Here is a 24,576-nt window from a genome sequence, read left to right on the forward strand (position 1 = left end):
AATTAATTTTAACTCAAACAAAACTGGCTTAACATGTTAAGTATTAATATGTTCTTGGATTAAATGAATGATGACCCAAATTCATTCATGAACGCTTGCCTCTGAACTCGATGCGGAACCTTTGTGTCTCGATTCCACGTTTTACGTCGGATTTATTTTCACACAGTACCACACTAAGCCCGGCTGTGTAGGTGTAGCATCCCTAGCTGAGAATTTGGTGATAATCTGAGTGTACGACCTCGTGGTTTTGCTTATCCATGCCACTCAAGGATCAGTCCAACTCGACCGCCATGAAACCAGCAGTGGATGAAATGTTTCCGGAGGGCGCGGGACCGTACGTCGATCTGGACGAGGTCTGTTAGCTAACGAGCTTAGCAGGCTAACTCGGTAGCTTAGTTACGTGTGTAAACAGTTCACGCTGTACAGTCTTCGTTGTAACGTGCACCCTTTTCAGCCTAGCTTCAAAATTAAATAAGCATTTAATGCATGCTAACTGCTTTAAACCCGCAGTGACAGGGTTAATTAATTTCTCCACACTAATGCTAATGTAACACTTACCTCTAACGGTAGTTAAATAGCTAGCTAACATTTATTTACCAGTTAATCTGACGTTTCTGTAAGATACGTAACGTTACTGTCTGAGGCGTTTCACAATGCCCATCAGTGACCAACACAGACATGTAATGGCGCCATATAACAACATATACGTAAACAAATTAACAATAGTACACGAGTGTGAATGTGGAGAAAAAATAAAATGGATGAGAAACTAAAGAATGTTAAACTAAAAGCTGTCTGCTCGGTGGGATGAAAACGTTATGATGCATCAGCAAAATAAAAAAAAATGTAATTATAAAATAGCGTTAAGAAGTTTCTAGTTTCAGGCATATTTAAACAGTTAGTAAGCTGCTGTTTGTCTGTCTGTTTTTAAATCTGTTCCTCTCTGAGCTGCGTGTTTGTTGTCTGGCAGGCTGGGGGAAGCACAGGACTGCTGATGGACCTGGCTGCTAATGAAAAGGCCGTTCATTCAGACTTCTTCAATGGTAAAGATTTCTTCATATACATTCAGCTGGCTCACCTTCACACACTGAGATGCTCTACTGCGAAAATAGTTGAAGCTCACATGAAATACAGAGGGATTCTGATGTCTTGTGCGTAGATTGTATATAACACTGGCCTCACTTGTGCAGCAACCTAAAATAAAATATACCTCTTCTGCAAAAGGACTGGGGCGGTGAATGATCCTATGCTCTTTTCCTACACATATATACATGATCTGCGGATGGATTAAAAAAAGTTACAGACATATTAGTAAAAATCAGATCGTGTTATTAAAGGTTAATTCACGATTCATCTAAGATTTTACTTTATTTAATGCATTTATTCTTGTCCTAAATAAAATCAAGTGACGTGAGCAAGGTGGCCAAATCATTCAGTTTTTTACAGTGCTATTGAACTATCAATCATTTATTTTTGATAAAGTTAACATGTGTGACAAAACAGCATTTTAATGAAGCGCTGCAGTGCTTCAAGTCTTCTTTTCCAGATGTAAGAGAACATGCTTTCTTTGGTACAAACCTCAGCGAATGTCACATCATGATTGTAATCAGTCCTTTTAGTAAAAATGAAATTGTGATGCAAAAATGACCATCCCAACTAATTATGAATCATATCAGAAATGTCAAAATAATCACAACATGATTGCACCGCAGCCCCAGTTATTAATACACAGGGTGACATTTGAGGCATTCCCTGAAGATACATTTACTGAAAGCTGCGGACTGGCTGCATATCCAGCATTTCTGCAAAGCTTCATGTGCTTGGAGATGAAACAGCCTATTATTCCAGTTATTGTCTGCATCTGGATGGAATTAGGGGCCAGTTGTTGCTCATGCTACTGCTGCGACCGGCCTCATGTAGACTGTTGTTCCCTTGTACTCAAAATTACCATCAGTGTTGCATTCTTCTTTTTGGACACCATAAACTGACAAAGATTAGCTGTGCCAGTGGTTATTATGTTGTGGATGCTAGAATTTCTCTGTTGTCCTGTTCCCCCCAAATTATTGCATACAATGGAGTCTGACATTTTTGGTTGAGTGGAAGGTTTTTTTTCTCAGGAAAGAAATGTCTTGAAGTAGGTATTTGATTGGAGCGACTTACCTGGAGACACACAAACCCTGACATATACACAAAAGACCAGCAAGACTAAATTGTTGTATCGCCGCGTCTTTTATCCACTTTCAGAAATGTTTCAGTCACGCTTCTAGACATCTTGTCTCCTAGAAACAGAGCTGTACAGGGCTTTTTGGCTGTCAAATATAATATAAGTATCGATGTAAATACGTTTTGTTACCCAGGTCATCTGAAGTGAAGTGAGGAGGAGTCAGTCATCTGCAAACTGTCAGTCAGGGCAGACTGAATCAATTAGCACATAATGTTATTTCACCTCTGGGCGTCAGGGGTGCTGTCTGTTCCACAGCGGGAAATCTCTTTACTGCCCCCCAAAACATTCCTTGTGCCCCCCTGCCCCGTTTTTACAAACTGTGTTTTATAATGTAGTGTGATCTCTGTCCCGAGGCGCAGCTACATCAAACAGCCACAACTTCTTGCCATATGTGACACAGATTCCACGCAGACTTCTCAGCGGGAGCTCGGTGGATGTGCTTTGTATGAGGCTCATTTAGGGCGACAGGGCTTTATTCCCTTTACGGTAGAGATGTGTACCACTTGACTGTCTCCAGGCTTACTGAACTCAGCTCCCGAATCCCCTGGCCTACATTTTTAAAGGGGATTTTAAATGTTCATTTAGTGAAACAATCAGTGACACGCTGGCTCCATTCTTTCACTGTCACAGAAGTAAAACTGCTCTGCTAATTTGTGTGATTTCACACTGCTCAGGGATATTTAGGCTGAAGCAGATCTGTGGAAAAGTAAGTTAACAGTGTTGAATATTTCATGTTATTTTGCCAAGCGTTATCTTACAAGGATGATATTAAACTCCAGTATTATTAAGCTGTTGCTGCAAGTAAAACATGGGTTAACCTCTTTGGAAATAGTTTTGTAGTGTTACATGTAAAAAATTATAATGTATGGACAATACAGTCACACACTATTACCGCATTGATGCTCATATTTATTCATCAGCCCTGTTCAGTTAACTGAACATCTGAATATTTTAGAGTTAATGTGGGTTGCTAGTCTGCAGAAACTCCAGACTGAACATGAACAAGTAACTAAGTGTTAAATGGTCTGGTGCACTGACTCCTTAGTTCTGATTAAAGGAAATTAGATTTCAGTCATCATCTACTCACCCCGATGCCGAAGGCAAGTTTTGTAAAGTTTTATACTCTGCAAATCATTTGTGGAAATCTCAATGCATGCAGGGATATTTTAGACCGGAAGATGCCTCCAACTTTGTCGAAACGTTTTGAGAGAACTTTTCCCTTTTTAAAAAAAAAAAAAAAAAACATTTCATCACTGGTAAGACGAAACTCTTGGCAAACAAAAAAGAGGCTTGGTTGCATTGCAACGTTCATGATTGTGCTGTAAATAATGGATGTTTTCTATGATTCACATGACTAGAGAAGTTGATTTCTCTAGTTTGGTGTGGAAGAAATTGTTGAAGGAATCTTTATGGAACATGTTTGCTTATTTCACTTATTAAAGGTTTACAAATTAGTATCAGGCAAATGATGTTACAGCAGCATATTAATGCAAGGAAGGAAAGAAAAGAAATCCTGACAGCCTGCAGTTGCAAGCCAACATAAGGAATTTTGTCACCTGAGCGTGGCCGTCTCTCATTGTAGGTAATGTGTTTTGTTTTTTGTGTGAAGGCTTTAATTAGAGTCAAAATGTTGTTTTTCTGTCATGTGCCATCTGATTTCTGTGTCCTGTGTGTATGTGTGATGACACCTTTGAAAACAGCAGTCTGCCACAGGAGTCCTTGTAGATTACAACCTGCTGTCTGCACACAGTGTACTGAGTGTGGACTGGATGCTGACAGGAAAATCATTCAAAATATCATTTTGGTTTTAGTTTTTGGGCTCTGCCTTCCTCAGTGTGTGTGTGTGTTGTGTGTGTGATTTATCTTATATACGTAGATGTGAATGCCGATACTGGTAGCACACTCAGATATTTCAAGAGATTTGCTACAAAAACATTAAGTAGAGCCTGCAACTTTCGTTGGTTTGCATTGTTTAGTCAGGGCTCCACTATATGGTTAAAAAGATCGTGGTGCTATCATTTTGACTGATAAATAACTGAGATAAATGGAAACAACATTTTTGCCTCCCAATTTTAACTTTCATTGAAAACGACTATTGAAATCACAATGTCTGTCGAGGTCTGAGCCACCTAAACACGTCCTCTTACATCTGGAGAACAAGATTTAGAGACTAGGACCACAGCACTTTGTTATTATGCTGTTTTGTCACACAACTGACCTTTTACTATAAAAAAAAAAAAATTCCAATTCTATGATTCGGGTATTGCACCCGGCTGTATTGCAATGTTGGTTATACTTGGCTGGTTTAATACTTCATGTGTGCTGTCATCTTTTGAGCTGCAGTGTCCATTTTTCAGCATTTTCTGCCAATTTATACATCAATAAAACAATCATTAAAAAAAGGGGTGGGGGGGGTGTTAATCTTGAATGAGGGTAATCATCACTTGCTGTCCTTGGCCACTAATGATTATTTTATTCACTATTTTGTCTTTAATCAGTTGATTCATTACACAGCATAAGGTCGCCAAATGACCAAAACAGTAAATCAAAATTAAAAAGACGTCTGTGTAAAGAGTAGTTCCAGCAAACATGGGGTCAGGTTTGAATGTCTTTAATTAGTCTTAAATTTGAATTTCTGAGTTTTTAAAATTTTAACATTTTTGAGTGAATGAACTCAGGTACATAAAGCGTAATTTCGCCCGAGGATGGCGGGTGAGAGCCACTTGGAGAAATGGAGAGAGGTCGTCTGGAATTACCTTCGATAACGCAGCTGTAATCGTTCTTACATTGGCCATATCGCATGCAGTTTGAAGACGACGTAGAAATGCAATGATAATTTTTCTTTTGAATTTTGCCGTTTCCATGAAATTTCCAATGAGATATTCTTCAGAATGCTCTATGGAAACATGACTAATGTCTCTTGCAAGATGTAGATTTACCTAAACTCTCACATGTACTTAATCACCTTTACTTACCTGTAATTCTTGAATACGAAAAAAAAAAAAAAGGTCTTAAAAAGTGTTAAAATTGAGAGGTTTAAATGTAGGTTAACCTTGGAGAAAGCGGGGATGTGGAACATACTCTCATACATGTTCATACAGTTCTCCTGCTGACCTCTGACCTCACAAACTGTCAGACCCACAGGAAGGGCACTCAGCAGACTCCTCAGCGAGTGCCCTCCCAGATCCTTTTACCTTTTATAACCCTGCAGCCGTTTAACCCTCCAAATTATAACACTGCTTTATGAGAAAACGTCTGGCCTGCAGAAACATTTGAAATACGGCCAGTGTCTCATTGTCCCGCTGTTATGTAACTTCAGTGTAATGAGTATGTTTTTGTCGTCCCTCCACAGATTTTGAGGATCTGTTTGATGATGATGACATCCAGTGACAGACTAACGTGTCTCCAGAGGGATGATGGATGACACCCGCACAGCTCCACACCTTCTTTTTCCTCAACATTTTTGGTTTAGTGGGAGGCAAACCAGCCATTTACTGTCTAATGACATACAATTTCCTTTCATAGTTGTCCTAGTCTCAGGCTTTTTTTCAAAAACATCCTTGAGAAGTCGTCACTGGCTCCAGATGTTGTGAGATTCTTAAGATCCCGAGGATTCCTTCATATGTGGCGTGTTAAAATTATGAGCCTGCGTCGTGCTCGTGTCTTCGACTGCTTCTGAGCTGGATTGCAGGTTTCAGTGTGCTGGAGAACACCTGTTAGGAGTGTAATTATACATGTGATGGGCAGAGGCTCCATATGCTGTCGCCCTTAAACATGCTGCAGATGGCTTATGATAAATGATGGTCTGCTACGATGGTTTAAATTATTTTGTATGACAGTGTGATAGTCACATATGTTCTATGTGCTCCGTAAGGTCATGGATTTGTACATTTGTAAAATGGTAATGCATCCACGGCTGTATTTTTGTGATGGATTGTATATGTGACACTGGTCAAAAGTCAATACATAGCATTTTGTATTTATAAAACGAGCAGTACGTGTGTGTCTCTTCATTCACTGTATTGAAATATTAATCATGATTTTATCTAAAGAGCAGTTTTCTGTATCCTCCAAAACATTTGACTAGATAAGTGAAATTGGATTTTTAAGACAGATAAATTCCACTTTGCTTAAATGTTTCTACATGTATATGCTTTTGCAGAGTATGCAAAGTTATACAGAGTGATAATTAAATATCTTATGTCACATACCATTCAACAAGTGTGTCAACATGTGCACCGGTCTCCTGTTCATGATCGAGTTTTTGTGAAACATCACCTGGCTTCAGCTTCTGTCAGAATCATGAATAATACATGAATAAGCAGGGTTCAAACCGGGAGTCTCGTGGGCGTGCAGGGACACTTGTTTTGTACTCCCAAACACTGAGCATCAGTTTAATTTGTTTCTGTGTTGAGAAAACAAGTTCACCACTCTTCCAGAGCTTTGGATCACATGACGTGATCTTCATCAGCAGCTGATCTTAGGAATCCTTAAGGAAGTAAGAAATGGACATTTAAATATTTCCATTAATTCTTATTTTTGATTTTCATAATCTATTAACCTTTTTTTTTTTGTTTTTTCTTACCCAAACACTGCATCAAGCTGACTTCTGCTTTTCTCAACCATTTGTGACAATAATAAAAAAAAAACATCTTTGATATATTCACTGACTTTTGGACAAAGAAAGACATTTAAAGAAGTAACCTAGAAGTAACAACATTTAAAGGACTAGTTCACCCAAGTAATTCACAGAACATTTGTGGAGATGCACAACTAAACAGTGTTGCAGTCTTCTTTTAAAATTACTTTCAATCGGCATGATAATAAACTGAAATCTGGTTTCGGGGGGAACTTATCCTTTATTTCTCATTTCTCACTATGTGCTGACATTTAATTGAGTGTTTGATCGAGAAGACAATCGTCAGATAATTCCTCAAAGCGTCAGATCAGAGATATTGTTACTCTGAACTACTGTCCGAGAACTTTTCAACTCAGCTTTTCTGGGTTTTTCTGTACTTTTCTGATCCATTTCCATCTTCATGGCAAAACATTATTTTGCCAGGATAACCTTTCTAAGCTCTGTAATTTTCTTTTCATCAGTGAAAAGGAAGAAAAAAAAAAAATGAGATTTTTTTTTTCTGTGTGGATCCATGTGAAAAAAAAAAAGTATTTTCATGAGGAAATGATTTAGTTCGGGATCACCGAGAAAAAAAGAAAAATCTCATTTGTCCGTCAGGGCTTCCATAAACATGCCATATATTGTGTCATTCAATCAATTAAGATGATTGAATTGTCCCTTCATGGCAAAACCATAAAACTACAGAGTGTACTGCAGTTTATTCCGGGAATATGAAAAGCAGAATGTAAGTGCTAAAGGGTCATTCAGCAGTCAGAGCACGTGTGATCAACTCCAATACTGCAGCCTGTATACAGAATGACATATGGTAACTTTTGGAGAAGAGCTTTCTAAAACAGAAACCAAGAGAGAATATGATAGATAAGAATATGAAAGAGCCAGGACAGTTTTTGCTGTGAAATGTTTTGACTTCTCTGGCATCTGACACTGTCAGCCTGTGAGTAAACAGCACACAGACTGGTGTGTGTGTCCACAGATTACATCAGTACAGTCAAAATAAAAAACCTTGCCTCCAAATGTGTACTGAACATGTGAGACAAGCCGAGGTTCTGCACTGCAACATGTCGGCCTGCTACTTTTCAGTCTCGGTGTGTCAGTCAGGAGTGTGGGTTTTGTCATTTCCGAAAACATTTACTTTATAACGAGGGACTCTTCAATATCAGCGCGAATGAGACTGCTGATCTGAAGGTCAACAATATTTCCAGCTCTGTGAAACAGCATATTGGGGTTTATATTACTATTCAGCACAAGTTGGGAGACTGATAAGACGCTTCTGAGGAGCACAAAACGCAAACTGCTGGATTTTAACAGCCTGCCGCACAGAATCAGCAAAACAGAGAAACGTGCCGTCAGCACAGACATGTCCAACAGTTACTGTATGTACAAGACAGTGGTATTAATTACACTCAATAAACAGCAGTACACACACACACACACACACACACACACACACACACACACACACACACACACACACACACACACACACACACATAAACAGTATTATCTGAGTGAACCACTATCTCAAGGCTCAAGAATAAATTAACAAATTCTCTGAACTGGCGAGAAACGCTTTAGAAAATCAAGCCTGTCCAACATGGGACAATATAATGTTCAATCCGTGAATAACTTTAGCTTTTTATTGTCATTAGTTTTTAATGGATTTTGGTTCAAACCAAAACATTTTAATTGAAAATGTCTACTGATGGTGACACAAAATGAAAACTCAGTGGATCACGAAAATCATTAAAGTTTGTCAGTGTCAGGGTGGTGAAAAAAAGACATCTGGCAAATAAACGGTACACCAGAGTCCATCATTTGAGGATCATCAATGCAACGATGTCCATGTCACTCTATCCGATAGGCCTTGTTGTTGTTCTAGTTGTTGAGATATTTCAGTTTGGACCAAAGTGGTGCAACAACCAACATTTGCATCCACAGAGCCGTAGAGCTGGAAGTGTGGCGAATAAACCCCAAGCAGAGAAACACTGTGTGTTATTCTGACAGTTCAGTCAATGTTTGTGAACATAGACATTCATTCAAAGAGACAAGCCACAGATCCACTGTCAGTCATCAGTCTGAGACTGAATTCAAACACGTGTACTGACAAAGGATAGAAGATCTGAGAGGTTGTAGAAACTATGTACCTTATTTGATGTAAACACTGATGCTTACTGTTACATTTTGGCTTCTTTTTTGCATCGACTCCGCCAAGAAACTGATCTTTTGCCGATCTATTTGTATGTGACATGAAACATGAACCACAACTAACGTGCCCACATAAAAAGCGTTTGACAGGCGCCATCATTGTTACGAGGGCCTGTGTGCTTTTAATGAGCTTTCTATTCACGAGGATCCTCCGCGCTCAGACAGACATCTCACCTGATGGCGGTTCTGCTCTGAGCTCAAGACGACAACCATTTGTCTCCTTCTGTCACAGCACTGGTTATTCTGAAATGTGTAAATTGCAGGGATCATAGCCGAGGCTGAGTCATCGTCAGTCATGCTAGAACGGCACGGTGCCAGGGGACTGAACTAGACTTCAAGAAAGGAGCATTAAGGGACCGAGTGGAGATGATGCCGAATGCAGAATGTTCTGGTTTTGTTTTGATTTTGTCTTATTTAACCGAGACAATAAGAGAATAGATATTTGTGTTCGAAATGACTAAGAATGACACTGAAAATTGATTGAAAAAGTAAAATGGTGTGGATGATGAAGGATTGAAATAGTTATTGTTTGGCTAAAATTAGGCTGTGGGAGTTAAAACGGTTAGGAACCAAACAAACACTCTGTACTGTGTGTATATTCATATGTACTTCATATGTTTCTATAGGATTTTTAGGGGAGACACCTTGAAAAAATGCCTGTTATGTAGTTTGACTCATGACTTCAAGTTTCCATGGCTCCCATACAGTGGCAGCCTCTACTGCATATTCCACTAACTAACACAGGCTGGAGGCTGCACAGGCTACGTGGCACAATCCAGGCATCAGGAATCTGCAGGTACGGAACAAACAGTGGTGCTGGCATGTTGGTCCTAATGGGTCTGCACAGCAGCAGCAGCAGCAGCAGCTTCATTAGTGGCACACACACACGAGGCCGACCTCTCCTAACAACTCTAGCTTCCTCCGTGTTGTTGGATAAATGGAAAGTCAGCTACTGGTAGTCTGGAAAACAGTTTGTCTTAATATATGTTTGCTAACAAGAATAGTTTTTCATAATCAGGATTTATGAGTCCACGCAACGAGAATGAAAATACCTCCAATCTGAGGACGACGCTTGTAGTGGTGATTTTTTTCCCTCCTTACATACCTCCCTTGCTCCTTCGTAAAAAGCAGCCGAGTAGCTGTTTCAAAGAAAAATAAAAAGGCTGTCACAAGCTTGGAAACACCTTCAAACAGGCTGGTGCAACCGCTGAAGAGAAAAGAGCTGAAGTGAAAAGAGTCACGTTCGTATCATCCTGGACAATATTGCTCACACGTTTGTCAATATACTGATGCAAGACAGTGGTTATTCCAGAAAGATGTTTTTATTCTCCTCTTTAGTTTCTACAGAGACCCTTCGTACTGAGATAAATCAAAAAACACCAGGCTTCGCTGACTGATTTCTTTCGTTTACGTGATAAAAGGAAGTTACTCTCTGTGTGTTATTTACGGCTAGATTGTTTTATTGTTTTGTTTTTTGTTTTTTTTCCAGGGCTACCTCTTGCTCTACAGTTTTCCACTGAAAGTTTTATGAGCGTCACCTCTGCGACAGCCGCAAGCACCTCTTTCTAAATCTGCTCTCCCATAACGGGAGGCCTCAAGCTGTGTGGTTTTAACAGCTCACACTTTTTCAGTTCACGCCCACTGAGACGCTTAAATTTCAAATCTCAAAATCAACTTGTGGCTTACACATGCGATGTCACCTTCGCGCGTTGACCCCCTGAATTCCAAACCCGTGAGGGAAGAAAAATCTGAAGTCAAGAGACACCTTGTTAATGCAGTCGTGCTGCTCACCTCTGCTAATTACAGGACCCCTATTGGTTGGACGGCCGGCGGTGCAGGAGCCAATCCCGGAGCGCCTGCCAGCACGCTGCAGCCGTACGACATGCCTTGTTGTTTTTAATGATCAAGTGGGCTCCTTAAAAATGTTTGCCTGCCTGTCCATCCCATACAGGGGAGCAGAGAGGTAGAGGGTTTACACAGCTCAGACAGCCCTCAAGAAGCTCGATCCAGAGAGCCGCTCCTGATCACAGGAGGCCAGAACTTCAGCACCTTTGCAGGTAAGGCCTGATGTCAGCGCTGGATGTGCTGAAGTTGATATATATTTTGAGTTCACAGAGAAGCAGCAGCTGCCTGAAACTTCACTCTCTTTGGCTGAAAAGTGAGAGAGATTTATTCATGAGCGCGAGACTGTGGCAGACAGTCTCTCTCATTTTTGGGCGCAGCAGCTGTAATTCAGCAGCCATCTGTGCAGTAATTGAGAAGAACATTTCAAGCTTTTGGCTGTTTGATTGCTCACTTCAGTAGCTTTATTTGATATTCTGATATTCGGAACTAAAGTCTTATTTTTCCTCAGTAATCCATGAAAAGCTCCATTACAGCGTGTCCCCAATCCTCTCTATTGTCTCGGTATCAGCCAGTTAAATAGAAACCTCCCTCTTTTTTTCTCCGAGCGCATTGTCTTTTGTTTCCATATCAGAGAGTTTCCTGAAAAACTCTCCACGAAAAATTGAGACGCAGTCATCAAAGTCTCCCAGTGTAATTGGATTGTTTTTGCCAGGAGTTCATACTGTGTTATCTACACTCAAATGCAGCTTCTGTTACATCATCATCAGTGATCATTGTTTGTCTTTCACCCTCAGGAAGCACACGAAACAGGAAATGGCACGTGTTGGACGACCGTCACGTTCCCTGATCCACACAGGGTTCCTGTTAGCTATTGTTTTATTACCAGGTGAGACTCGATTTAAAACTTTTGACAGAACGAAGTGTGTGTGTGTGACTTTACGTGATCTCTGGGATAAAGGTGGAACTGTACTCTGGTTTACTATCTGCACGTTCAGTGATGCAACAATTTCACTGACAGATAATGAGGTCTTTGGGGGAACTCTGGGGATCCCAGCACCCGAGGAGGTCTTCACTCTCCACAGCTACACTCAAATGATACTTTGAGGGTTGTTTGATTAATGCTGAAATATAAAAATGAAAAAATGTCAGAAAAAAAAAAAAAAAAGTTATTCGCTCCATTTATGATATTCATGACAGTGAGCCAACACTGAAACACCAGTAAGACCAGTCGCTCCTAATCGGTCTGGCTTATGACTCCTTAAAACAACTGGCCACACAGTGTCACAGGTTATGATTCTCATTTACAGAGTCCCTCTTTTGTTAGAAGAGTTTTAAAGAGACAAAAGTACCCAGTTATGTACAAAGAACAGCAAAAAACCCCCAAAAAAAACAAAAAACAGAAAGATTAAGAGATTTGTGCAACAGAAATCGGTTATATTTCCTTTTTAATTAATTTCATTATCTTCCTGCTTCTGTTTGTGTTTTTGCAGTAATTGGATGTATCTGAGTACATTTACTCAAGTATTGAACTAAAGTGTGGTATTGCAGTACTTTTCCTTTCCTTGTCTTTATACTTCTACTCCAATTCAATTTCAGGGCAAAACACTGCACGTGTTCCTCCACTTAGGGATATAGTTTCCAGTTATTATGCTGTAATACTATCAGAACATTACGCTTGCAACAATGTACTTTTTATTACAGTTCTGTGTATTGCTACTTTTACTTGAAACTATAATATTTGCAGATTCTGGCCCCTGTGGACAAATGTCCACAGGGGCCAGAATCAAGTCTGAACTAACTTTGGATAGAAAGCCTTCAGGTTTTTTGGGCACTAACAGCATGAAACAATCTATAGACTGAAATTAAACTTCATAACACCATGTTATATCAGTGAACAATTTTAAAACTATGGTGAAATCAGTTGGGTCTATTAGTATTATAGTGAATTTATCTATAAATTCACTATTTCAGCTGTGTGTTTGCTGTCATTCTTGGCCAGGTCTCCTTATAAAAGAGATCAATGATCTCAATGGCCTTTAAATAAAGGCTGAATAAAAAAATGAAAAATAAAAAAAAACCTAAAGGCAGTTAAAAGTATCTATTATTTGTTGAGAAATGTATTATGAGCGTCTGAGAGTATTTGAAATCCCTTCGACAGCCCTGGGAATATGCACATTAATCCATGACACAGAATTACAGCGACACAATTACCTTTATCTCTTGAACACGAAGATAGGATGACATGTTAATGTGCGGGGCAGCCTGTAAGTACTTCAGATTCTCCCCAGAGTCATAAAGAGACATTAATCTCTGCTCCTACGGGAGACTTTCCACACTAATAACTGAGAAAGCTCCAGAAGTTTCCGCCATAATCAGCTGACTCGGCTGTTTTCTCATAACCGTAAACTTCTGAAGCGACCCCCTGGTGGAGCAGAGGACACTGCACATGTGGAGACAGGGATGCACACCGGCACGTCCCCTCCTTCCACCTCCACTTTTACGGTGTATTGGTAATTGGTTCGTGTGAGGGCCCGGTCTTTGTAGTTTTACAGGTTTCAGGAGGCCCCTAGTAGCTGCACCAACTGCACCGGTGCGGTTCAAAGCCAAACTGAGCCCGCATTGGATGTGGGTGGGGGTCTGGAGGAGGGAGGGAGGGGTGTTTAATCGGCAGGATGCTGCCTGTGCCGGGCGCCAGAGCCCCAGCACCTGCCGCGCTTCACCTAGGGGCTTATTAGCGGGTCAGCGTTTTCCCTGATGTGGAGGGAAAGCTCCACATCTGGTCCTCGTCAGCTCGTGTGCCTGCTGCTGCTAATGTGTGGCTGCTGCTCGTGTTTTACAGAGTTTCTGGGGGCCGTTCCAGTGGAGCAGCACAAGAAGGAGGAAGGTGAGGCCCTGAGACGTGGCACCTGGGACACACTGGCTGTTAAGTCACTGGGGAGGGGACTTTAAAAAAGAACTTAACTCACAGACATTTATAATCCATCCAAATTTCAAACATACATACGTTTCATTCTTCCAGATCACAGTAACACACCCAATACAATCTTCCTGAGACAGAGGACATACAAATACACATTATACAATCTAAATATATATCTCTTCAGTCTGAGTACCTCATTTGTAAATTCAGACAGCAGCAAACTAAATGTAGTCCACTCTCCCCCTCTGCTCTCCCCCTCAGTGTCTGCGGTGTCTGACGATGTGAAAGCCGAGGCCATGGCGAGCCTGACGAAGCTGGTTCGCAACAGAAGGAACGTCCCCGTCCTGGCGGTGCCCCAGTTTAAACGTCTGCCTGACTTCTGGGGATGGTACAAGTACTTCATGGACAGCCACAACCAGGAGGGAGTGAGTGCAGTTTGTTTCACATGAATTATTCAGTTTCTCACAGACGAGATTATGAAACAGTGTTTTTTTTCCTCTCTTATTTCATCTGTTTCAGGTTTTTTTTCTCAGCAATTAATTCTTTATTGCTCAGAACACGATCATGTAAAAGTATTATTACTGCTTTAACCCTCTCGATATGCTTAGTTACTCTTCACTACAAGACAAGCTCTGTGGTGAGCACTCCACAGAGAATGTGTCTGAAACATCATCAATCAAAAGCTTAGTTTAAATCATTTTTATTTTTAGTCTCTCAATGAATTCAGGGCAGGTTTATTAATATTGTCTCTTTATTTCAGGTTGAGGATCTGGATCGTCTGTACATGGCCTACCTGCAGAACAAGCACAGGTCAGAGGAGGGCCCCACCTTCAACCACTACCTCAAGCACCTCAGTGAAATCTACAAGACCTGTGCCAACTCTGATGATCCAGAGTGCGTCGCCGAGTCCACCAGCAAGCCAAAGGCTGCCCTGGTGATGCCCGCCCCCTACAAGTCAGCTGCCGTCAGGTTTTGCAACCCTTACCTCGACCCCTACTGCCTCTTCCCCCTCCTCCCCAATGCTGCTGCACCTGAGCCTGAGCCAGCTCCGGCCAAGGTGCCCGCCCCCATCCTCACCCCCTTCCTGCCCTTCCCCCTGAAGAGCCCCACTGGCTTCTACCACTACGCCCCCGTCCTGGAGCCCTTCCTGAGTGATGAGCAGAGGACTGAGCTGATGAGGATCTGCAACCCTGAAGATGTGGAGTGTCTGCAGTATCACCTGAGGGCAGCTTATGGTTACCGCCCGGCCCCTGGCCCCGCCCCATCCTACGCCGCCCTCAAATGTGACCCCAAAAACCCCTACTGCATGCCCACCCTGGTCGCCAAAGCTCCCACTGGCTTCTACCACCTGCTCTACCCCAGCTGTGACCCAGCAGTCGATCCTCTGTGTGTGAGCAGCGTGGCCCCTCCTGCTCCGCTCGCTGCAGAGGAGGCCCCCAAGGAGCAGCACTGCAACCCTCTGTTTGACGCTGGCTGCAACCCCCTGACTGCCACCAAGCTGTCCGGCCTCACCAAGCCCGTGCTGGAGTACCCCGCCAACGACCAGCCAGCGCCTCCTGCCGCCCCTCTGGCCTGCGACCCTCGCGTCAACCCGTACTGCATACTGGCAGCCGCCGCTGCTCTGCGCAAGCCCGCTCCGCAGATCCCCGAGCACCAGGTCTGATCTCGTCCTGATTGTTGGATTAAATAGCTCAATGTTTTGACTAATCTAGTGTAATCTTGCTTGTTGAATTAATCTTCTCTTCCTTCTCACTTGGTTAATTAAATGATGTAGCTGAAAGAAATGGGTGTTGCATAGTGCTTTCACTTGATATCTGTGATCTGCTTTTGAACAAAAACACAAATCAATCAATCAATCAGGTCCGCTACAAGCTTGGCGTCCAAGGCAAGACCAAGGAGGGCTATGACTGCTATGTGCACTATGACAAAGACTGCATCCCGGTGAAGTCTGGCCCCGAGGCCAAGGCCTCCATCAAGGCTCCAGCCAAGCCCCTCTGCCATCCGTTCGACCCCAGCTGCGGCAAGTTTGCTTCACCTTCCAACGTTGAGGCCCCCAAGCCCGGCAAGGACGGTATAATCCTGCCTGACCCCAACTGCGACCCGGAGTTCGACTACAACTGCCGCCTGCGCCGCGCTGAGCCCGCCGAGGCCGCTGACGAGCCCGCCAAGGAGGCCGCTGCTGATGAGCCCGCCAAGGAGGCCGCTGCCCCGCGCTTTGAAGAGTTCCTCAAGGCTGTCATGGACCAGCGCCAGTAGATTTCAGGAAAGAAAAAACTGCAGAAATAATCCCAAAGATGTTTGGACTTGACGGACAAAAACCTTCAACAATATCATCAAGTCCTCACAAAAACTACACACACAAAAAAAAAAACGCAATCAGAAAATCTAATCTGAACAATTCAGGAAGAAAGCAACACAGAACAGTGTGTACAACTTCATGTATGTATGTTTGTAGAAAGGAGCTGTATGTATAGATGTGTGATAGATTTAGGGTTAGTTTGAAATTGTGTCAGCGGGCAATCATTTTCTCTCTGTTGTACATTCTCTGATTCCATTTGACCTACCCAAAGTGTATTTAATGTTGTTTTCACATTTTTTCTGTAACTCTCGACCTCATAATGCTTCATCTGTTTAGTTTTTTATGAAGTTCTAAATAAAATAAAATAAAAAAAAAAAAGATTTGAAAACTTGAAAACTTCTCTGCTTTCATGCCTCGAGGTTAAACTATCACAGATAAGTGTAAAACCTCACGATGATAGCAGCAAAACACTGCAACTTCAGGTTTCCAAAGTGGATTTGAAAGTTTTAAATAGAGGGAGCCTTCTCGGTGTGTGCACGCAGCCGCCTCTCAGCACATCAGTCCCCAGATGTTGCAGCTAAAACACACAGCACGTAGTTGAGCCTCAGTGTGCCAGCTGGCGTGTTGCGCCTGCACCAGCTTATCCTCCACCATTATGAAAATAGCTAATTGTTGGTACATCTGCACGATTCATATTCATACAGAATCACTGAAAATATGTGTTTTGCATGATAGGACATTGCATTCCAGACCCCTAATCAATTAGAGAGGCATTAACACACACGATACATCCAACATTCATCCTGTATTTTTCATCATTTTTGACTTTATTTGAAGGATTAGTGGTAGAAGTAGAGATACAGACAGGAAACACAGAGAGAGAGGTGGATGGCGCTCAGTAGAGGGTCCCCGACATCCAGCCATGGACACTGCACTTATATTCAATGTGTCTTAAACTCTGCTAACAGTTGACCAAATGGTCTATTAAGTGGAAATAACAGGTCTGTGCCCAAATCACCCAAATCACAAAAATCCTACTGCCATCAGTCAGTAAAGATCATTTCATGTCTTTGCTGTGACAAAGTGGTGGTTTGAGCTGACTGCTAGCCTTAGTGTGTAGTCATCAACCTCAAAACCGACATCATCAATGAACTCATGGCGGCCAACTTGGCAGAGAAAAGGTGCTAAAAAAGATGAAAATCACAATAAATCTGGTCACACTGTTAAAGGCAGGTGTGTGAAAGTGTATTTCATCAGTTCTGTGAGCTGCCGTTCTACAGCAGCAGCCTACAATGTTTTGTGAGCGGTCAACGAGTCTACGTCACTAATGTGGACTGATGGCTGTTTAGTCTTTATGACTACGTATTTTCACACTCTTATATTTCATTAGTTTTGTGACAAACTACGGACTTGGAAAAGGACCTTTTCAACTGGTCTGCATTATATGTGCAATTCATGACAATTCAATCAGTTGGTACAAGAACCTTTGGACGTCGGGCCATATTTGAAGGTAAAACATGTTAGTTAGCTAGTGTTAGCATTCTACCACTTCCTAGCTAATGCTACCATTTGATTACTTCACTTTTGGGCTTCAATAAATGTAATCCAAGATGTGAGTTGAAATTTTAGAATTAACTCATGCCTGTCCTATGGTATTCCGTAGTGCTATCAAAACTTATGTTGGCTAATGGGTGATCAAATATGCACATTTTCATGGACATATTCCCCAGTGTTTGTAGGACTTGCAAGCTGGAACAGTAGAAGCAGTGTGACATTTGAGTTTGTCTCCCTGAGCCTGATGTCAGAGGAATATGTCTGACAAGAAGTTGCAAATGGCACTGGTGAAAATTAAGGACCCATGTCATCGCACACACATTCACACACACTTTTTTGTTGTCCCTGGCAGATCTAATTAAACCCTAACCTTAAGTAAAAACATTAAAAATGTCCTTAAATTCTTTGGTTGATGACTGGAGGTCTTCTCACAACGTGATCCACAGTCTGCATATTTAAGAAACACCGAAGGATGAACTGTGGTATTTCTCTCCCAATGCTGAACGTTATATTTCAGGAATGATCTGCAGCCGTGGGCTACGAGGACTGCAGTCTGCTTTTCAACAACCAACTTTTTTTTCCAACTGCGGAGCACAGCAGTCGCCTCGAGGAGACGAGCAGCGCGGCTGCTGCAGCCGCTGACAGTTTTAAAGGCAGATAACACACAGCCGGGCGCAGTAATGACTACCTGAACACAGCACGCACTCAAGAAAGCCTCATGGAGGTATGCTCCTAATTGTAGCTGTTGTCCTGTAAGGTTTGGACTTGTGCTGAGTTCTCCTGTCTCCTCTCTCAGGTGCTCCTAATCAGGCAATCAGGCCCTGCTTGTATTTAAGGGAGGTTGAGGGAGACGAACAATCTTAAACCTTTGCAAGTGTTTTTTTTTCCCTTCTTTTGAGGATGGAGGTTCTGTAACTTTGTTTTTTTTTTTTTGTCTAGTTTATCAAGCCTTTTTAGTTCAGGGGGTTAGGACGATGTCTGGCCCACACTTTACACTTTAATTCTGGTATTATTTGTAAAAAGCACAATTTCCTTTTGCAAACTTGTTTCAGCTGTGTTTTTTTTTTGTGGTGGCCATAACGTGTTATCATCTGTCCAGGGAGTGATGGACTGCATGCATTATTCACGTTTCATTTGAGCTTATTCACACCCTAGGAGTTGACCCTCGACCCTTGAGAACAATCAGTGTTTTGGAGTAAAAACCTGGGCAATTCATTGACTATGATGTTGCTCAGTCTCCTTGTTGCCGTCAGTTTCATCACAAACCTTGTAAAAGCCACTCGGTAACATTTTCCTAATTCTACATGTCTGTACAATCTGCTGTGTGTCTTAAATCTAATCATTCAAATCAAATAAATCTTTATTTTTAAGTAGTCTTGGTTATCCTGACAAAAGTGCAATGTGTGTGAACATTGGGATGTTATCTGCCTTATGTTTAAAACTGATGACAGAGTTTCACACGACTGGAAGCAGCTGAAGTTTCTGGCCTGGAACTGAAAGTGATCACATACTTTAAAGGTCTTAAATCCTATAGGTCTTAAAGTAGATCAAGTAAAATCTGCCATTTGAAAGAGATAATTTCAGATGACATTACATTTTTAAAGGGTTAGGGTTAGGGTTAGGGTTTCCAATCATCTCTCATGTGTTTAATTTGTCTCACTCTGCCTCAGCCCAATAAATGTATTTCTTGAGTTTAACTGAGTAAAAATGCGCTGAACAGAAGAAAAATGGCACCGCTCTTGAGATGTTCCCACTTGATTTTGCAGCGTGACGGTTCATGTTTACACGTGACTTCCAGCAGGTGGCGCTGATCTCCCAGGAGCTCTGTAACGTGAAGCTGTCAGTGCCTTCAGTCCTGTGTGTTTACCTGCTGTCACCACCACTGTCTCTGCAAACGCTTGTCTCCGTCACATTCTGACTATAATTGCTGTTTTAATAAACGACGGGCAGCCATTTGAGGGTAAAGAATAAAAACAGGAATTCATTAATTGTAATTAAGTCATCTATCCAACCTTGGTTGTTTCAGCTGGACGACCTCCTCTCTGACACGAGTCAAAACACTTTCCAATCTGAGCCGCGCCGAACAATTCATCAAAGGCGAAAGTTTTGATATCTTTAGGTGAGGTACGTGGAAGCCGCACAAAGTGTCGCTGTTGGAAATTGAATTTCATCAAAGGTCGTCTCGGGGGAGCAGAGATCAAACAGTGTGAGCAGGAGAGAAAGAGAAATGTTTGGAATCAATTTCACGCCTCCGTGAAGAATAATTGCTGTGGATTTTAAACATTATGATATTAAGATAAGCGCCTCTTCAGCTTGTCACAGCGGAACACATTTAGTCTACTGGTTTATCACGGCTGCCTGTTTTGTGTTAATTACTAAATAACTGATGGATTTATCTGCTGTGAAAAACATATTTACTCCTCCTGCTCCTTTCTTCATTCATGACAGATAGACAGATAGATAGATAGATAGATAGATAGATAGATAGATAGATAGATAGATAGATAGATAGATTCCCTGAATGATTCATATCAGAACATGTCGGTGTCACATGCCTACATTATACATGAAGAGTCTGTGGTCTGCCTCTGTTTTTGGTTGAGAAAAGTTTTTGTCATAAACAAGCACAGAGTTTGTCCCGAGTCACATCCATTTAAATTCTGAATCCATCATTTAAGTGTAAGTCAACCATAGGATGAAAAAAAAAAAAAACAACTATTTTTCCTCTCACCTGCAGGGCTGTTTATCCATCTCTCCCCTCTCATATAATGGAACTATGCAGCAGTTCTCTCCTGGTGCTCACAGCGCCAAAAAATAAAAACAAATTAAAAAAAACTTGAAAAAGCACGACCCAGTTACTCAAGATAATCCACAGACCACACTACACCCGCCAGCTGTAACACCATGGAGAAGTAAGCCACGTCTACCCCAACTTTAGCTGAGCTGTAACGTTAGCTAGCTCAATTAGCTCAGTCGGCTAGCCGATGGATAAGGATGGTGTCACAGTGAGTACGTTTGTTTCAACTGCATGGTGCGTGAATGTTGTCTGTCTCTCTTTGGTAAAAATTCCTAGATGTATTCCACACTGCCAATCCAATGAGAGGTTGTGAGGCAGACAATCGAAAAAAAAAAAAAAACGAAAATAATGTCCTGCTGCTGTATTCTTTTTTAAGGAGTGATGAGTGTTGTTCAGCATGAACTGAGGAGTGTCACGGCCTGAGGAGTGAAGCTGGTGTTCAGACTATTGCTGCTCTTTACACTGCCACAACAGAGGGAAGCTTCCAAAAATGATGCGAGACTCTTAACTACAGCGCCAAAACTTGACGCATGTGTCGGGATCGGGAACAGGCAGAGGCATTTCCTGGGGTGAACTGTCCCTTTGAAAGAGTTAGGCTGACAACGCTAATGGGCGGCACATGTATTAAAGACTCCCCAGAATTTACTGGAGAAGAAACGGATCCAGGAGCCAAAGATGAGGTTCCATCTGGCAGCTGGTTGAGGTCGGTGTCCTTTAAAGTCAAGCAAAAAAAAACTTGTCTCTCTTCGCCACCGGCTGAGTCTAAAGAAGCAATATCATAATATTTCATTTTCTCTGCCTTGTCCTCGGTATTGCTTTCTATATGAGTGAGGCAATACCGTGAAAAAGGTACACTAAAGCCATAAATTGACAGGGGACCGTATATGTGGCGGTCTGCAGGGACCCCGGTGCACTTGTGCTACAGATGATAATTATGTTTTGTGGGCTGCTCTCTGCTCTCCCCTGCATTATTTTTGCTATTTCAGAGAGATGATGGAAAATGCAAATGATTAGCAGAGTGGGAGACTAAAAGTTGTGTGAGAAAGTGAGTGTGACAGGCAGAGAGAGTGAGTCATTTGAAAGGTCAGCACCGCATAAGCTCTCCAAGTGTTTTTTTTTAAAATTCATAAATCTAATGAACTTTTTTTGCATACAGATGTGATTCCGGCTGGAACAGAAGGTGTTCGGTCTGCGCCGGCTTTCCGTTTGTGTGAGAAAACTGCTCTAATTCTTCAAAAAAAAAAAAAAAAAAAGAAAAAGAAAAAAACTGTCCTAGATGGCTTAATTTATTTAATTTGCCATTCATTTTGGTTAAATGAAGCTGTTCGTGCTTTAATGGGTAATTACGCGTGGTAGTTTATCTTCGGCTGCAGTGCTGTTAGGCCGAACCTCTGCTATCACCCCATTGTGCTATCAGTGTTTACCGCGTCTCAAGTCAGCGGCGGGTCACAGCGAGAACTCTCAAACACGGAGAGAAACCCCATGGAGAATCTCGACTGTCAACAACAGAGCTGCTACTGTTCCTAAAACAAAACAAAACAAAACAAAACAAAACAAAACAAAACAAACAAAAAAATCAATTTTCCCGCATTAACATCCCCCTAATAAAAATTAGCCTTCTGTATTTTCACCAGAATAAAAGCCTGCAGCTTTGTGGGGCAGTAATTGCAACAAGACATTTTAAGAGCTTCCTCTCTTGCCAAGGCTGCATGAGCCTCTTTTGTTTTTCATAAAAAGATAAAAGAGGTAATTTAGTTGTTTTATTTGATGATTTTTTTTTTGCTCCTAATGGGTTTCTTTGGGTTGCCCTGTCTCAGGGACATGTGAGGACTTTTCAGCAACTATATGTAATGTTTTGACAGATTCACGGGAGACATCTGAAATTTGATTGACTACAGTTTGGCCTCTTAATATGAAACTACAGTATATACATAATTTAAGACGGAGAAAGGAAGAAACTCCTCGGGATGAAATGTTGAATTCATTAGCAATAAAAGGGACTGTTGCTCATCTCTACTTACACACAAGGGTTTTGCTGCTACAGCCTTACTTGGCAAATGTGCTGATTCTGCCATAAGCCTATAATGTATTACGCCATTAAGCGGCTTTTATTCCCGTTCCTTTTTTAATGACACCTCTCCCATCAAGGCTCGCCGTGTCCCACTCACAGTTTAATGCAGGTCTAGGTGGAGAAACCAGACCTGTGAAGGATCTCAAGAGGGTGAGTGAGAGTTAAACCCGAATCTTTCGACCAAGTGTTTTGTTTCCCCAACCAATGCTCAGAACATAGCCTGCAATTCAACAGATATCTTTAAGTTTGCTGAAATACGCTGAAACTCTGACCCAAACAGGTGATCTGTGAGGGGCGAAATACAGTGCGAGGCCCAGTCGTGCTAATGCGTAGGGATACAAGAGGTTCCAAGGTTGAGAAAATATAGTGCCAAAAGAAAGTGTGACGGTGACGTAAAGCGGTGTGAATTTTCTCTATACAACGTACACTTGAACTGCTATAGATTATTTTAGGTGGGCCTTGTTTAAGGTAGTTAAAATTTATTTTGCATCTGGACCCCGTTCACTGCACTACAAAGCTGCGCGTCTGGGCTGCGCTGATCGGCACGGTAGGGAACAGACCGACTGTAGATATGTACTTTATATGACCCCACTTCAAAAAACATAAACTATCTCTTTAAAATAAATCGGTCCCAGTCTAGAAATAAGCGGTTCTGGTAAGTGATCAAACGTTTGAAATAAGCAGAAATTGATGATTTTCAGATCAAATTACTCGGTATTAGATTTGCTACAGCTAGATAGCAAGTGTTTGTTGTTTGTGTTTCTATACTTGTTTTTACTTTCAAAGACTTCCATGCAGCTAGCTTCAGATTGACCCCTAACCAGAGATTAAGTGAACATTGTTGTTACCGCTGGTTATTATCTCATTATCTCGCAAACCATGCGTCTTGTTAAACAGCTCATATTCCTGTGAAGCATGGATGAGTCAAACTGCCTCAGATGTAAACCCTGAAGCTCAACAAAGTTCATTTGAGGGTCAAAGTTTAAATGTGAAAGCTCTGTGTGGATTTACTTGAGTGAATTAATTTAAATTCTGTTAACATGTTTTATTAAAGTATGAAATATTGTTATAAATCCGAGTCTGGCAGGAAATGAAGGTACATTTACCTTTACGCTTAGTTTCCACATACTGGTGACTGGTGCCTGTAGATCTGTACGTTTGCAGATAGTGCCCTTTGTGTCCAGCACAAGGGAATGCATTTCTCTATGGATGGATAGAATCTACCTCTTAATTCATGGGTGACAAGCTAATTCTGTCAGGGTTTTTTTGCCACCCCATCGTTTGGAGCATGAGGTCAGAGCACAACATGGGCAAGAACAGGACCAATAATGTAAGCTAGTTAGCAGTGTGTTAGCTTAGACAGCACACTGTCAAAATTCATGGAAAAAGTAACAAAGGGGAGGAGTTCAGGAGGTACATCGGATATCACAGAGATTCCCATCGGATTGAAGGGACTTCTGGTTGACTTGCCTCCGAACACATACGACGTGAAAGTGAGGCGTTACACTTGTAGCCGGCAAAGTCGCCTTTGAATGAAAGTAAGCTAAAAGCTTGACAAACAAGTTCCCAGTAATAATCATGATTGTAATAACAACATCTTTCAGGAGACCCAAAGGCTGCTTTACATTAAGGCGGGAGCGGAAAAAGAGAAAGGATGCCAGAGTCTGAGGATGACTGCGGGACGGTTTAAAACAGCACAGAACTCCAGAGGAAGTGAGGATTGAAATATAACAAGTAAACTGTCTTCTGTTTAAACTGCTGTCTTAAAGGTCAGTAATAAACCTTCAAGCTTTAAGGATATAAAGTCTCTCTTTGTATTCTCAGTGTTTCTTTGCTCTGAAGCCGATCAGCGTTAAATAAATAAACAGCGAGCGAGAGCAGCAGAATCACAGCCGAGGCATCGGTTACGTCTCCCAACAACTTCTCTTCCCTCCCATAAAAAAAAGGAGCATATCGATGGTTGTCAGCTGATTTGATCAATGCTGGCTGGCCACTTTTTTAATTCATTAACCGTGTGGCACA

The 24,576-nt window shown here is 41.7% G+C and overlaps 2 protein-coding genes across 2 annotated transcripts; both read left to right on the forward strand.

Moving 5' to 3' along the window:
* The first annotated feature begins 135 nt into the window (after nucleotides 1-135).
* Nucleotides 136-6,215, forward strand: LOC119011766 (COP9 signalosome complex subunit 9). The gene is made up of 3 exons (XM_037085114.1): nucleotides 136-353; nucleotides 971-1,043; nucleotides 5,577-6,215. Exons 1-3 carry the CDS (start codon nucleotides 258-260, stop codon nucleotides 5,612-5,614), a joined length of 207 nt encoding a protein of 68 aa, XP_036941009.1. The 5' UTR covers nucleotides 136-257; the 3' UTR covers nucleotides 5,615-6,215.
* Nucleotides 6,216-10,445: 4,230 nt separating this feature from the next.
* Nucleotides 10,446-16,467, forward strand: and2 (actinodin2). Its single transcript, XM_037084378.1, has 6 exons — nucleotides 10,446-11,125; nucleotides 11,708-11,799; nucleotides 13,753-13,797; nucleotides 14,095-14,258; nucleotides 14,594-15,490; nucleotides 15,694-16,467. The coding sequence occupies exons 2-6, from the start codon at nucleotides 11,727-11,729 to the stop codon at nucleotides 16,087-16,089; spliced, it is 1,575 nt and encodes a 524-aa protein (XP_036940273.1). The 5' UTR covers nucleotides 10,446-11,125; nucleotides 11,708-11,726; the 3' UTR covers nucleotides 16,090-16,467.
* The last annotated feature ends 8,109 nt before the right edge of the window (nucleotides 16,468-24,576 follow it).

The sequence above is a fragment of the Acanthopagrus latus genome, chromosome 21, assembly GCF_904848185.1.
Source record: "Acanthopagrus latus isolate v.2019 chromosome 21, fAcaLat1.1, whole genome shotgun sequence".
Taxonomy (NCBI): Eukaryota; Metazoa; Chordata; class Actinopteri; order Spariformes; family Sparidae; genus Acanthopagrus; species Acanthopagrus latus.